Source organism: Danio rerio, chromosome 24 (assembly GCF_049306965.1).
Source record: "Danio rerio strain Tuebingen ecotype United States chromosome 24, GRCz12tu, whole genome shotgun sequence".
Lineage (NCBI taxonomy): Eukaryota > Metazoa > Chordata > Actinopteri > Cypriniformes > Danionidae > Danio > Danio rerio.
Window position 1 is genome coordinate 37,877,423 of NC_133199.1, and position 16,306 is coordinate 37,893,728.

The window sequence follows — 16,306 nt, forward strand, 5'->3', positions numbered from 1 at the left end:
AACTTGTTTAAACATGCTAAATTATAACAATAAATATGCAGTCATCAAGGTAAAATATGCTTAACAACCTAACATATGCTAACTCTTTAAAAAATGCTAACTGTGCTAAAATATGCTAATGAAATTATAAAATATTTGTAACTTAAATGTTAAGATTAACATTTGAACTTGATCAAATGTTATAAACATGTTAGCAACATAAAGTATGCTAGCAGTTTTCTAGAAACATAAACATGCTAGCAACTTGCTAAAACATAGAACAGCTAAATTATAATAATAAATATGCAATCAGCAAATTAAAATATGACAAGCAACTTGTTAACATGTTAACAACTTTGTGTTGTCATTGTTTGTATCAATGTTTATGTTTGTACACTTAACATTTGCAGCAACATATTAAAGCATGCTAGCAACAATAACATACTAGCAACTTGCTAAAACATGCTAAATTATAACAATATGCAGTCAACAAGTTAAAATGTATGCTAACAAATTATTAACACATGGTAACAACACATTGAAACATGCTAACTGTGCTAAAATATGCTAATGAAACATAGTTTGAGACTTGTTAACATGTAAGCATTTCGCTAAAACATGTTTAAGACATGTCAACTGTTTTGTAAAACATTCTAGAAAGATGTTACAGCATGCTGGAAACGTCCTGGTAATGTGCTGAAACATGTTAGCAATATTAAAACATGTAAAGGTAAATAACTATGCTTAAAATTTGCTGTTCAGGGTGTTTTTTAGGTCAACATCCCATACAGTCTGTATTTTCAATCAAACAAGACCATGGTACTATATGAATACTCTTGTTTGTAGGTACTCTTCAATCTGTTGCCAGTTGTGCATGTGTATGCAGTGAGCAGCACCACAGAGTCCAAGAAGCCGGCCATGAATCTATACTCCTGCCCAGTGTACAAGAAGCCAAGGCGGACTGACCTGACGTACATCTTTTCACTGTTCCTCCGAAGCAGCCAGAACCCAGACCACTGGACTCTGAGGGGAGTCGCTTTACTCTGTGACTGTAAATAAACCCTCAATCTGCTGAGGCCTGAGGTATTTTCACACATGAACAATGAGCGTGAACGTTTGAAGAGAAATATGTGCTTATTATATCATAAAAACAGAAATCTGCTTAATTCTAAGTGTTGTTTAAGATAAAATTGGTGAAACATGTTGGTACACTTGATTTTTTCAATAATATGACTATGGTTATGTTCTTATACTTGTATTTTGTCCTATGAAATAAACAATAAACAGCTTAAAAATACATAATTCATGCTGCAAAATTTATGAATGTTTTATTAAACATTTCTTAACAGAAATGCTCGTATGATGTCTCATATAATTGGCAGTACATAGGTGTTCATTGATAAATTATAGCAGAGGTGTCCAAACTACATGTATACAGTATGTACTGCAAATACTGTGTAGAGGTAATAATGAATAGAATTATGTATATAATCTTTATTCATTCATGCACTTTCCAAGCATATCATACAGCATAAAGTGTTAATAAAACAAACAGTCTAATGACAGATATCATAATGGCAGCCTTGCCTTTTAACACCATTAAAAGCATGTAAAGACTTATTTTCTACATCTGGCCTTCAATAAAAAAAGGTGGACAACTGGAAGATGTCAAAATGAAAAAGTGTAATATAGCAGCAACTTTTGTCATTAAAAATCAGATTTGGTAATTGCTTATCCGCTTGTTAAGTGTGACGTCACGCGAAGCGGCTTCCGGGTCCAGGCACTCTATTCTACTGAATGGGGAGACTCATGAAATGGTAATAATAAACGTTTACCAAGCGATTTAATGCTTTCAAAAGTCACGATCGCAATATATATGTCCATGCCTAATATCCGAGGGCCAGAAAGTGATTCATTTTTTGATAAATTCTTAAATTTTTGGTATTTGTTATGCAGCAAGCCCAGAGATTGTTGTGTACACTATGATTTCAATAAAATTAACTTTAATGTGTGATAGGAATAAAGCGTGATCATTTAAACGAGTGATTTCTCCACTCAAATGAATGGCGGCTTGGACCCGGAAACAGTATTACATACGTCACAAACACGTCACCACTTAACAAGCGGATATGCAATAATTGCGCATTTATTTCTTCAGAAACTCTTCAGAAACCAGCTGATTGAGTTCATGTGTTTATTTAAAAATAATGATACAACTGAATAGTGATGGTTAATCACCAAAGTTATACTGCGAAAGCTGATCTTTTTTAGTTTACAAGAAAATCACAGAAAAGGCACAGAAAAATGTTGTTAGAAATGACTCGCCTGCACAAGTAATCAACTACAACATCTAAACTGAAAAATGTCATTCTAAACTCATCCATCGCTGGACATGCTGGATGTCAGCTGAAGTCCAAAAAAAAAAAAAAAAATCTGAATTGTGTAATTCATCTGTATTTGTGTAAATCATTTTGACTGTTTGGTGAAATTTCTTTTAAATAATATTGCACACGCCTAATAAATAATAGGTTCACTCAGCTCTTTGTCTTAAAAGCATTTTACTACTAAAGAATGAATAAAGGGATCGGTGACTTACAAAAGAAAATTGTTCTCTTATAATGGGGGACTTCTTGTGCTGCGTTCACTCCAGATGCAGATGAAGCGTCAAGCAAGAGTGATTTACATGTTAGGTCATGCAAAGACGAGAATAGACATCCTGCGGCGCGATTCACGCAAATGAAGCGGCGCGTGTTGATCAACGTTGTTGGACAATCTGAAATTCAGCAGACATTCGCGCTGCATTGACCAGTCAGAAATTTTCTCTTGTTGGGGCGTGATTTTGATGTAGCTCCTGTTGTTGGTGTACCGAGGAAAAATCCTATTACCAACACCGGACAACAGTTCATCAAACTGGGCTTGGCTCTGTCAGAACACAGCTGAAAGCTTCCATCATCCAGGTGCAGTTTCTGGAGGAGTTGATAAACTCACAGAGCTGGGTGCACCTGGATCTGGTGGACTCAGACACAGCTCCTAATGAATCGACGCTACTTATCAGCCTTCCTAAAGCACATAATCACAGCTGGTCTCTCAATAAAATTCATGTTAGCCATTTAGCAACGAAGCTAGAGTCACCGGGCAGACAGAAACCCTGCACATGATGCAAATCCAAAAGTGCGAATGAAGCGAGTAAGCTTACAATGTTCGTGCGTGTATTTACGTATGAATAGTGTGATTTATCCTGGTTTGATGTGAACGCAGCAAAATAAGGATCACAAGACCAGCCGAACGCTATTCAACATATCTCAGTAATACCTCTATTATAATACACATCTGTGAAAGAAGTATCTTACCAAACACCTTTATTTTATACAACACTTCATCCACACCCATAGGTGTCAGTGTGACCAAAAAAACTAACTAAAAGTTAAATTAAAAATCATTAAACTAGTCATCTCATTATGGTGGTTTGACATTCATCACCCTTCATAGCACATAACAGATGTAAACAAAAATATCCCCCACACCTCCCCCCAAAAGACACATATTGTTTGTAGAATTCAACTTCCTCAATTCGTTCATTCAGTTGTCGCAAGAACCATCCACTGATCCAATCAGGATCTCTGGTCTTTCCAATCTTTCCACCTTCTAGTTCTCTGTAATCGAATCCATATCTGTATATTAGTCTTTCGCAAAATGTGGCTGTCAGGCCTGCTTAAGCTTAAGAAAGCTGCTTCATATCATACATCGGTACTTCTGATTCCTCACCCTTGCCCTCATCTGGACCTTCTTGTTTCTGCGTTGGCTCTGTGTAGGCCACCTCAGGACTGGGTTTACGACCCTTCGGTGGTGGGACGGGTGCTGTTCCTTCTGTGGTCCCTTCTGCCCCCTCCTGACCCTCAGCCACCGTCCTTTCCTTCTTCAGATTCAGCTTTGCTGGTACGGTTTTTGTGATGGTTTCCTTGAAGCGCTCGCCAGACTGTTTCAGTCGTTCTCCTGACTGGCGGATTTTCTCACGCCGTTCGGCTGTTACTATGCGCTCGCCCAGCTTGTTGACCTTGGTGCCCAGGTTCTCTTTGGTCTTAGTCATGTTCTCGCGTGAGAAGGTCTGCTTCAGGCTTTCGATGCGCTTCAGGCCGGTCTTCTTTAGTTTGGCAGCAGTGGATGAATCGGCTTCTTCAACAACCATGTATTCCTCATCCGAGTCAGGGAGCGGAGCCTCTGGTGCATCTGGGTCTGCTGCAGCGTCTCCACCCGTTGCTCCCTTCGGAGAGGCTTTAGGACCAGCCACAGCTGGGACCTCATTATCTCCCTGTGGAAAAAGGATATAATTACTATGGTATATCTGAGACCTTTAGTTAAATTGTTCTAGATTAATTAAAGAGACAAATTAGCTAGTAATTGGGCTATTTTTATTCTCATTTATTCTCAAAGGCAAAAAGTGTCCCAAAATACCTGAATTTAACCTGAACAACTACATTCAACAAGTGAAAAATGTATTGCAATCTGTATTTTGTAAAATGTTTGTATGTTGAATGAAGATATACCAATTACAATTTCAGATTTATTTTATGAAATTAACCATATGATCATGCGTTATCAGCATAGCAAAAATAAAAAATAAACAGTCACATGCTTTCGTAAAAATTTGGGTTTACAAAAGTTTTTAGTTACAAGTTCTACAAGGACTTGAATGCATTTTGGAACTTGGAATCTGTCATGAACACTCTTACATCTTATGTTGGAAAAATGTAGTCCATTGAAATGTGTTAATCAAATCAAGAAATAAGATGGCAATAACATTTCTGAAACATCAGTATTGAAGTCTTTTGACGTCTTTTTCAATAGATATTTGAGATATGTGTTATTGGCAGTTACTGAGCATGAGTTTGTGAAGTGTTACGAGAGACTACATACTAAATACCATGGCTGTCCAATTAGAAAATAGTATTTTAGAACACATTTTAACAAGCTTACCTACCTATTAAATGTAGAAAGACAACTAAGCATTAATTGGTATGTGGGATATTTGTTGCCTATCATATTTTGTTTTTAATTATTTGGTATATCGCTCATTTAGCAGAAAATAAAATAAATATCACTGTATGATTTTATAAGACATGAAATAGTTCCTGAATGTTTGCGCACAACCCAGCCTGATCTCACGAAGAAACGTAACTATTTTATGTTTTGTCAGTTTAGTGGCTAATTCGTATGAGTTTGAGTTTAGTACGATTTTAAAAAGTTGGCATGGCATCCAACCCCACCCCTAAACCCAGTCGTCATTGGTGGATTAGAAAATCGTACTAAATTGTATGAATGAGATCGTAAGAGTTCATATGAATTAGCCACTAAATTAAAAAGTTACGAATTGCCGTGAGATCATGTTGACACAACCATGATCACAAATGTGATATTGATTCTACACAACATTGCAAGTACAAAAAGTTCCGTTTTACCAGTTTTATATTTTGCCAATGAAGGTATTTTCAAACTACTTTTTAAATAAATTATTTGACAAATTAATTTAAATATAATGATCTATAAATAAAGACAACCATTAGAATGGTTCAACCAAGTGTCTAATTTATTCATGACAGGCCTAAACCAGCCAAAGTAACCAACAAAAACACAACTTCTTTTTTTTTTTTTTTTGGTCAATATCCCACACACCTAGAGCTTAAAAATAGCAGAAATAAAGAGTTATCGATCAGTGGCTTACAATTAACTTCAGTTAATCGATTTACAGGCTTTATTTTAGAATATTTTTTTTATAAAGATTTACATAAAGAAGTACTAGTGTGCCATTGCATAACACATCCATATCATTCACCTATCATAGGCCAGTGTTTAATCACTATGAAGCAAAATAAGTTAATCAAATTACATCTATCACCAGCATTCATGGACTGAAGCCAGTTAAGGTTGAACCACTCTTTCCATGTCCCCGCTTCTGAACAACTTTTTTATATATAAAACAAGTCTATCGCTAACAAACTGCCGCTGTTCGATTGCTGATTAAAGACTCTGTCTGCAGCTTTTTTAACCATCGCTCTGTCGGACACGATAACACTATATTAGGACATGAAGCTTCAGTGCAGCTCTCAGAATAACCCTGAACAAATCTGTCAGCTGTTCTGCTCGGTTCAAGAGATGATCAAACCCATGGGCACTCATTAAAACTGTGATTGTTTCAAAAAAAGAAAACACTAATACGCCTACACTGATTGCTCCAATGCCTTAAAGAAAACACTCCTATATGGGAAATGAAATACACTTTTCCTATAATGATGTAGACCAGTAGCTGACATATTTTAATGTAGTTTTTCCTCTCATAATGGTTGCATTTATACAGATTCAGTCTATAAAAGTAGAGAAACAAAGTAACATCTTATTTGATTGGTGTTTTAATGTCCATTGATCTGCTTTACAATTACACTGGACCTTCAAAATACCCAAAGATTGAATCAAGACGCAGCATAACCAGATTTAGCAACATTCCTGGATGATTTCATAATTTTCTGCACTCAATCCTAATCGCATTTCTTCCATCTAGCCTCATTTAAAACAACAGCAACCCTTCATAGTCCGTTCTCGAAACTCTAAAAAGTGAATATTAATTCGTTTTTACTCCCTCATGGATCACATTACGCACTTTATCTGCGTATTACGCCAGACATCCTGCCACATATCAGATAAAATGGCCGCCAACCTAATCCTCTATTCTCAGCGGGGACTGGCAGAACATTCCTGCTGTATTGCTTTTGGCAGCTGGCCACGTGACCTTCTAGTGTATCGTGATTTGTCTCGGATCATGCAAAACTTTGCGTCCCGAGTCTATATTTGATGACTCATTTTGCTCAAGTTAAAAGTAATTAAAGGTATATACTTATGTGTTTCAAAGAATTAAGGTGCAATCACATTTACCAATTCTTGACCAAGTTTAATTGAGTCATTCCAATGGAAATCCAGTTGCATATTCAGAGCTGACTTGTTTTCAGCTTGTTTTACAGTATTGACCAGCAGAGAGCTGCTTGGTTTGGCTTCTGTGCTCACTAAGTGAGCTTGTTTGCCTCCAAAATGTCACCACACATTTAGGCCTCATTCAGAGATCCAACCTTTAATTGGAACCCAGAATAACCAAGTCCAGAAACACTCATATTCCACTAAAATTGAAGTGATTGTCATTATTTACCTGGTAGATGACGACACGGAACTTGTTCTTATTCAGCAGCTCGACTTGGGTTTCCTCCACCTTCTTGACTCGAACGTTCTGCTTCTCCACCCGCACGCGGACGTCCTTGATGTGGCAGCTGACCTTGCGTGTTTTCTCCAGAAGTTTCTCCACGGTGCCACTGGTCGCCGTGTGCTCCTTCGTCAGCTTGACTACATCTGCTTGGATGGTCTTGACGGTGTTCTCCAGCTCCAGCTGCCTCTCCTCCATCCGCTGCTGGCAGGCCTGAACATTGTCTATGATCCCGGACACCCTCTCCAGCAGAGAGAAGATGTTCATGGCGCTGGGCTCGTCCGCCACACCTGCCAGTCCCAGTTTATCAGCCATGCTTGTCCTTGAAAACCGATGAGGACCCTAGACCAGAACTGCCAAAATCCTTAGGTCCTGCTTCGGTGGGTTTCTCTTTAGGGGTGTTGGGGTGGGACGTTGGATTGTGGGGCCGTGGTGGGCCCTGGGAGATGCTCGGATAGGACAGACTCACCCTCTGACAGGAGCTTCATGGACGTTTTGGAGAATATAGAAGCTCCACCCTTGCTGTTTATCGGGAACGCAAGGTTCAAAGGCCAGACACAGAGGGAACGACTGGAAATAAGGGCAGAGGGGTTGGAAGAGGGCACCACACCAACTCACTGCGTATTCAGTGTATAAATACCCACAGTAAGGTGACACCCTGTCATTTTTAGAAGATGCGTGTGCAGCTGAGATAATGGAAACCCCCTTCAACCACTTTATTTCATTACAAAGAGCTGTTTCCTCGAAGAAAAGCTTATTTTATTAACAACAGTAGGGGAAATAATAGTATTGCTGTGTTCCAATTTATTCTGAAAGTATGCTTTTAAAAAAAAAAAGAGTGTATGCAATGTATGCAAGCTTTGGGATGTACTACTTCCTTATTAATGGACCATTTTGTTGCTTAGTTATGAGCCCGGTCAATCATCTCGACACATCGTTCACATTTCTTTCATATTTAATTTTCTACAATATTGAAGATGCAGCAGCATATTATTCTATTCAAAAGTTTTTCAATCGGAGAAATCTCTGCATAAGTATGCATTCAGAAGTTATTGACTAAACATGTCTTTATAAGCAGGGTGCGAATTACAGGGGGGTTTACGGGGGATTGACCCCCCCTAATTAACTCTTGATCCCCCCTGAAAGACGTCAAAACCAGATGCATGGGGGGGTCAGCTCTCAACAAAGCAAGATATTGTTTTAACTGATTTGTATTTTAAATAATAATGTTAATAATAAAAATAATAGATAATATAAATATACCTTTTACCACCCCTATAGCGGTTCATACCATTGTGAATACAAATTCAGAGTATGTGAGAAAAAAATACTAATTCAACGGTCTGATATACACCATCGTAAAAACACTCTTCAAGTAAAATATGTTTTATGTTTGTATGTAGATATAGCCCAAAAGTAAAGTCAAATTAGACACCTTTTTTGTAGTTCTACAATAATATAATAATAATATTAAGTAATATAAAATAATATATAATCTGAAGTAACCTCTGAAAGAGCTAATCAGACGTTACTGTACCCCCCCTCCATCCAGCAATGTATAATTCGTACCCTGTTGCAGATTAAATATAACATTGAAAATATTAATTCAATATATTCCAGAAAGATCTTAACAGTCATTCTAGCATCTTTACCAAATATTTGCCACATACCTTTGGTTGTACGCCTTCGCCATGTTTGTGGTATGTTTACATTTTTTAACCGTGTGTGGCCGGATTCTGCACTAACAATGTACTCAAGAAGTGAAAGTACACATTTTTAAAATGACTTAATAAGTTACAATTCCTGAGAATATCTACTCAATTACAGTAGTTTGAGTATTTGTAATTAGTTACTTTACACCACTGACTGATTTGGAACATACTAATTCTATTTACTATTTAGGAAGGATAATATGTGAATTAGAACGCTGCATATGATGTTCCTCAAATCTTGGTCAATGCACTATATGCACACCTAGTGTTTTTCAGCCAATGATAAACATCTGATGAAAGGTTTATGACTATTTTCAATTTCATAAGGTTCCTTTTACAACATCGATGTTGTAATAAAATTAAAATACAATAAGTTACATAGACTTAAGCATTCATTTAATTGTTTAAGCGTAAAATGAGATCAATGTAGACACAAGCGCTGTCAGAAGCAGCAGCAAATACTGGGGTATAATACATTTTAATATTTAAGATTGAGAAATGGCATAAAAAATGAAATTAATGCAACCTATTTCATATCGTATATCAATCAGGCAGTGAAGATCACTGATTTTTAAAGAAATGAGACCTTAAACATGGTGATTTTGAAAGACACTGTTCACTGGAAGCGTTTGGGCTCGGCTGACTAAAAATTAAAAGTCTGTGCACATATACCCTATTGACTTTCTAATTTGGTCCAATACCTATAGTTCTTAACCACACTATCTATATTTTTCTGTTTCTTCAAAGAAATAGCAGTTAAATTGTCATAATTGATTAAAAAAGTGTTGCACAAACAATACTAAGATGTTCCACCAATGATGGTCAATTGATTGTGCAATTTTATACCAAAGACTCCAGCTTTACCACAATAGGGTGCAATATGCACGCAACAATGTCCGCACAATGCTTCAGGCTCAAACTCAAACATGATTTGAACTGCCATGTTGCATCCTGGGGAAGATGATCCACCTTAAGATGGACTGTCCAAACCTGTGAAATGATGCCACCAGCTGCAGTCTATTTTTAAACCCGGAGTCGTCTATAATTACTCATCACTCATGTCATAGCTCACCGAGGCTTACCTAATTCTCCAGAACTCTTCATTCAGCCGATACTCAACACTGCTGTTTTTTTTTTTTTTTACACACTAAATATCACGTGAGCAAACTTTCTAGATTGTTTTCTTTACATAGCTGCTTTTATTGCAGTTTGTCATTTTACTGTATATGAGAATGCAGTATGTCAGTCTTAAAGAGACAGTACACTGAGAAATCATTGTCTTGTCATTATAAACTCGTCTTGCGGTCTTCTCTGGACCACAAATAAATATACTTTGAATCACGTTTTTGCCCATACTTCAAAATATCTTCTGACATAATTTGAAAGTCATATAGGTTTTGAATCACATGAAGGGGAATAAATTATTTAGGGTGAACATTTTCTTCATTTAATGAGACATTTTTGTGATCTAAAAAGTGTAACTTTTAATGCCTTTTGGCCATTCATTTTCACAGCAGTTGCAGTTTGGATTGTTAAAAACAATCCAAAAAATTTCGAGGTGCAAGTTTTGACATTTTTACTGTTATAATTCCATATTAACTATAAAACTGCCAATTTGTGTTAAAAAAAAACTGCACTATGCAGTATTACATGGTCATTATATAGACATTAGCAAGTACTTGGCAACCAAAGCAACAACGTTGGACTGCAAATTTATATATACGGTACGTAGTGTTTCAAAGTAACAAAGTAACTTACTAACTCCTAACCTGGCATGCATAATCCAGTTTATTTTTCTTTTTTCAGATTCGTGAGAATGGGGATTGGGATGAAGACACTATTGATGAATCTTTCCAAAGAATGCACAAGTAAAACTTCTCCACTTTAAGTACTTTATGTATTTATTTAATATTTTATTCATTATTATATTTTATGTTATATAAATATATAGTTTTGGTATATAGTTTTTGTTTGTGAACTTGATGTTAAGTGTTGGTGTTTATTGAGTTAAGTATGTCATTTTTGTTATGTGAAGCACCACCATATCTAAATGAATTGCCCCAAGGGGATTAATAAACTAAACTACTTACTATAAACTAAAAAGTAAGTAAGACAGCCAAATCTATTAAGTTAATGTAATGTTTTTTTTTTTTTTTTTACAAATTTAAGTCCATCAAACATAAAACAATTAGGTTGTCCCCCCAAAGAAATGTAAGAATTGTGTTGTTTCAACTCATTTTACATTTTTTTTCAGCTTTGCCACTTTTTTTTTTTAGATTCGTGAAAATGGGGATTGCGATGACAACACTATTGTTAAATCTTTCCAAAAAATAAATAGGTAAAACTTTTCTACTGATATGAATTTATTAACCATTTTATTTATTTATTTATTTATTTATTTATTTATTTATTTATTTCATTTTCTTGTGGGCTTAGTCCATTTATTAATCCAGGGTCGCTACAATAAACCGCCAACTTATCCAGCAAATTTTTACGTAGTGGATGCTCTTTCAGCCGCAACCCATCTCTGGGAAACATCCACACACACACACTCACACACACACTCATACACTACTGACAATTTAGCTTACCCAATTCACCTGTACCGCATGTCTTTGGACTGTGGGGGAAACCAGAGCACCCGGAAGAAACCCACGCGAACGCAGGGAGAACATGCAAACTCCACACAGAAACGCCAACTGAGCCGAGGCTCGAACCAGCGACCTTCTTGCTGTGAGGCGACAGCACTACCTACTGCGCCACTGTGTCGCCTGCTATTTATTTATTTATTTATTCTTTCATTTTTTTATATTTTTATTATAAATGGAGTGTTAAGATGCAAAAACCTCTAAATGCCGTCTGAACTTTAAATTGATCATTTTTTAAAAGGCTCCAGTGTATTGATTCAGTAAATTTACTTTATGGCAAACAATAAGTTCTTTTCATGGTTTTCAAAGTGAAATAACTCACCATAAACAAAGGAGACTGAAAATAACGCTCATTATTAATGGAAATTCTGGAAGCACTTTATTTTGATGGTCCGTTTGAGTATTAGTAGACTGTCTGCTTAATATCTGTTGATACAGACATTTAACTGACTTGAAGAAACTTTGCAAGGACATGTCAATTTACACTAACTTTAACCCCAACCTAACAGTCTACTTATAATCTAATCATGGCATGTAGATGCAATGAAACTTAAATTCCACAAACGGACCATCAAAATAAAATGTGACCGAAATTTCAGACTTCACTTAGAGGTTTTTGCATCTGAACCAGTTCATATATATATATATACATATATATATATACATATACAAACACACACACACACACACACACACACAACAGTTCTGTCTGGTTCTTGAATCTGATTGGCTGATAGCTGTGATATATTTCAGTAATATCAGCACCCGTAAAGCCTCTTTACCCTTTGTGTATTACTCCGCCCACATACAACCAGCAAAAAGCAGACATATACAGATCTAAAGTTTAAAAGATGCTTGCTCAACTGTTTTAACTGTCAGCTTATGATTTCAATCCAATGTGGAAGGAAGTAGTTCCACATACAAAAGGGTTTTTGATACTCTCCATGTGTGATTTTGTTTTTATATACACAATTATACCGTCAAACTGTTGTATAAACACAATATCACACTCATAGCAGTGCGATATACAGCCATATCGCACTGCTACGAGTGTGATATTGCTCAAATATAAATTATATAATAATTTTTCATTATCATTTTTAAAATTATTTTTCCCAGTTTTTGTTTACTTGATGCTAAGTGTTGGTGTTTATTGTGTTGTGTCATTCTTGTTATGTGAAGCACCACCCTTTCCGAATTAACTGCCCCAAGGGGATAAAGTAGGGGAATAATTAAGCTAAACTAAACTAAACGAAACTACTTTGTTACAAAGTAAAAGTAAATGTAAGATAGCCATATCGATAAACACTATTTATGAACTTTCCAAAACAATGCATAGGCAAAACTTTTCTATTAACAATACTTTGTTAAAATAATAAATAAATAAATAAAATAATAATAAGATAGCCAAAATGCTTCAAGCTAAATTTTCAGAGCATGATGCTTATCATTTTATCGTAAAATTTTGAAAGTATTTAAAGTTATTCAGAACAAGCAATGCCAGAATGACTTCATGTTGTGTTTACATGTACAGGCGACCATCAAATGTATGTAAGACTGAGAATTAAATTTTATTAAACCTACAGCACGGGACACAGTTTCACAGGTCATGCGATATGCAGTTCATAGAATTAAATTAATGTCAATAATGTTCATTTTCAACATTAACAACACCGATAACATTAGAACAGAAAAACTACAAACATTTCAACATTGATAAGATTAGCTAGTCAAACACGTTGCATTTCATTCTCTGGAATTCCCTTCAAAAGAAAGTGTAAACGTCATCACGTCGGCGCACTTGTTCGTATCCAATTAAATTTGGTGTTCAGCTAAGTTTGATTTGAAGAAATAAGATTCAAATCAAAAGGTGGGTTGGTGGGTGGGGGGTGGGCAGTTAAACAGACAGTTCAGAGTTAATATTTTCAATAAAGAAGCACATTCCATGGAAATCGTGGACATCCGTTTTTGTGGTACAGTTTGTGTGCCGAGACTTACATTTAACAATATGTGAAAAAACCTGGTACCACAATCGAAATAAAAAATAATAATAAAAAAAGAGCTGGCTTATATCATTCATTTGACAGTGTTTGCCACTGACATCAAGTACCTAAAATGTCCTGAAAACAAGAAAACCATAAGGCACCATCCAATAAAATAATAAAAATAAAACTTTAAAAATCGGAAATAACCGTATTGTCCAGAGTCAAGAAAGCACAAAACCAAAAAAAAGAAAAGCACATTAAAACTGTAATCCACTCGGTACAAAAAGTATCAAAAAATTAAAATAAAAACAAACTACATCATCCTTGAAGAGTTGTTTGATGGATAGTTTTGCTGTTGTCGTCTTTTACGATTGTTCTTAGGACATTTCCTGAAAAAAAGAAGAGATATTATATTATTAATTCATTCATTCATTTATTCATTTTCTTGTCGGCTTATTCCCTTTACTAATCCGGGGTCGCCACAGCGGAATGAACCGCCAACTTATCCAGCAAGTTTTTACGCAGCGGATGCCCTTTCAGCCGCAACCCATCTCTGGGAATATATTATATTATATTATATTTTTTATTATATTATATTATATTATATTATATTATATTATATTATATTATATTATATTATATTATATTATATTATATTATATTATATTATATTGACATCAAATCAAATTTTTATTTAAGTGGTTTTATATTCAGTCTGTTCAGAATTATTAGCCCCCTTGTATATTTATTTCCCCAATTTTAGTTTAACAGAAGGAAGAATAAACATAATAGTTTTAATAACTAATTGGTCACACTTTACAATAAGGTTCATTAGTTAATGTTAATTAATGCATTTACTAACAGGAACAAGCAATGAACAATATATTTACAACAGTGTTTGTTCATGTTAGTTAACGTTAGTTAATGAAAATACAGTAGTTCATTGTTAGTTCATGTTAACTCACGGTGCATTAACTAATGTTAACAAGCACGGACTTAGATGTTAATAATGCATTAGTAAATGTTAAAATATGATTAATAAATGCTGTACAAGTGTTGTTCATGCTTAGTTCATGTTAGTAAAGGCATTAACTAATGAACCTTATTGTAAAGTGTTACCAACTAATTTCTAATAACTGATTTCTCTTATCTTTGCCATGATGACAGTAAATAATATTTTACTAGATGTTTATCAAGATACTAGTATTCAGCTTAAAGCAGGGGTGGGCAAACACAGTTTAGCTCCAACTCTAATCACACACACCTGCTTATAGATTTCGAGTGATCTTGAAAACACTGATTAGCATGTTCAGGTGTGTTTGATTAGTTTTGCAGCTAAACTATGCAGGACACCGGCCCTCCAGGACTGAGTTTGCTCACCCCTGGTTTAAAGTGACATTTAATTAACTAGGTTAACTAGGCAAGTCATTGTTGTGTAGATGATCAAATACAAATATAGCTTAAAAGGGCTAATAATCTAACAATATTGACCTTAAAATTTTTTTTTTATTTTATTAAAACTGCTTTTATTTTAGCCGAAATAAAACAAGAAAAAAATACTTTCTCCAAAAGAAAAATTTCTTATTGAAAATACAGTGAGAAATGTCTTGCTCTGTTAAACATCATTTGGGAAATTACTGACACAGAAAAAAAATCACAGAAGGGCTAAAATATTTGACTTAAACTGTGCAAAGATACCATATTGAATGTAAATAAAGTGTCTAAATTTAAACAGCTTTTCTGAAAAAAAGGTCAAAATATGTATAAAATAAAGTTTTATCATCATTCAGAGCAACACATGTATTTACATAAAAAGAAACCCACATACTTATGCTGACCTCTACTTATATGAATATACTACTGACTAAAGTCTAGTCGACTATCCACGTTTTAGAAACATCAAATAATGACTTGACTTCTAGTTGATCATCTGGTATCAGAAGTGGCTTTTATGAAGAGATTAAGCATATTTGACCAAAATAAAATATGATCATGCCTAATATTTAATTATGACAATAAGGTCTGACTTTGCTTAGACAAAAGTCTTGTCACTTAACAGAAATAATGTCCAGTATAGAATATAAAGTCATGCTGCAGTGGAAAAAGAATAAATATTGTGTATGACTCCCATGAGCTTGGAGGACTGCATCCATACATCTCTGCAATGACTCAAATCACTTATTAATAAAGTCATCTGGAATGGCGAAGAAAGTGTTCCTGCAGGACTCCCAGAGCTCATCAAATTTCTTTGGATTCATCTTCTATGCCTCCTTCTTCATCTTACCCCAGACATGCTCAATAATGTTCATGTCTGGTGACTGGGCTGGCCAATCCTGGAGCACTTTGACCTTCTTTGCTTTCAGGAACTTTGATGTGGAGGCTGAAGTATGAGAAGAAGCGCTATCTTGCTGAAGAATTTGCCCTCTCCTGTGTTTTTTAATGTAATGGGCAGCACAAATGTCTAAATACCTCTGGATGTTGATGTTTCCATCCACTCTGCAGATCTCTTGCACGATCCCAAGCTCAAACCATGATTTTTCCTTCACCAAACTTGACTGATTTTTGTGGGAATCTTGGCTCCATGTGGGTTCCAGTAGGTCTTCTGCAGTATTTGTGATGATTGGGATGCAGCTCAACAGATGATTCATCTGAAAAATCCACCTTCTGCCACTTTTCCAAGTGATCAACTAGAAGTCAAGTTATTATTTGCTGCTCTTACAACTGGACAGACGACAAGAC

At 35.4% G+C, this 16,306-nt stretch overlaps 4 protein-coding genes across 4 annotated transcripts in view; 1 reads left to right on the forward strand and 3 right to left on the reverse strand.

Annotated features, from left to right (window-relative positions):
• dnah5l (dynein, axonemal, heavy chain 5 like) overlaps nt 1-1,281 on the forward strand; it is a 113,592-nt gene extending 112,311 nt beyond the window's left edge. Inside the window, exon 80 of the mRNA XM_002666688.7 lies at nt 826-1,281. Within this exon, the coding sequence (XP_002666734.3) occupies nt 826-1,038 (213 nt within the window). The 3' untranslated portion in view covers nt 1,039-1,281. The remainder of the gene's footprint in view (nt 1-825) is intronic.
• Nucleotides 1-16,306, reverse strand: part of agap3 (ArfGAP with GTPase domain, ankyrin repeat and PH domain 3) — a 985,397-nt gene that overhangs the window by 199,449 nt on the left and 769,642 nt on the right. The gene's annotated exons all lie outside the window — the stretch shown is intronic.
• Nucleotides 2,160-7,709, reverse strand: cavin4b (caveolae associated protein 4b). Its single transcript, NM_001008579.1, is given in 2 exon segments — nt 2,160-4,288; nt 7,172-7,709. Coding segments are annotated over 2 exon segments (957 nt in total). The 5' UTR covers nt 7,538-7,709; the 3' UTR covers nt 2,160-3,697.
• Nucleotides 13,133-16,306, reverse strand: part of tmeff1b (transmembrane protein with EGF-like and two follistatin-like domains 1b) — a 47,310-nt gene continuing 44,136 nt past the window's right edge. The window contains 1 exon segment of the mRNA NM_001025301.1: nt 13,133-13,956. Coding sequence (NP_001020472.1) covers nt 13,881-13,956 — 76 coding nt within the window. The 3' untranslated portion in view covers nt 13,133-13,880.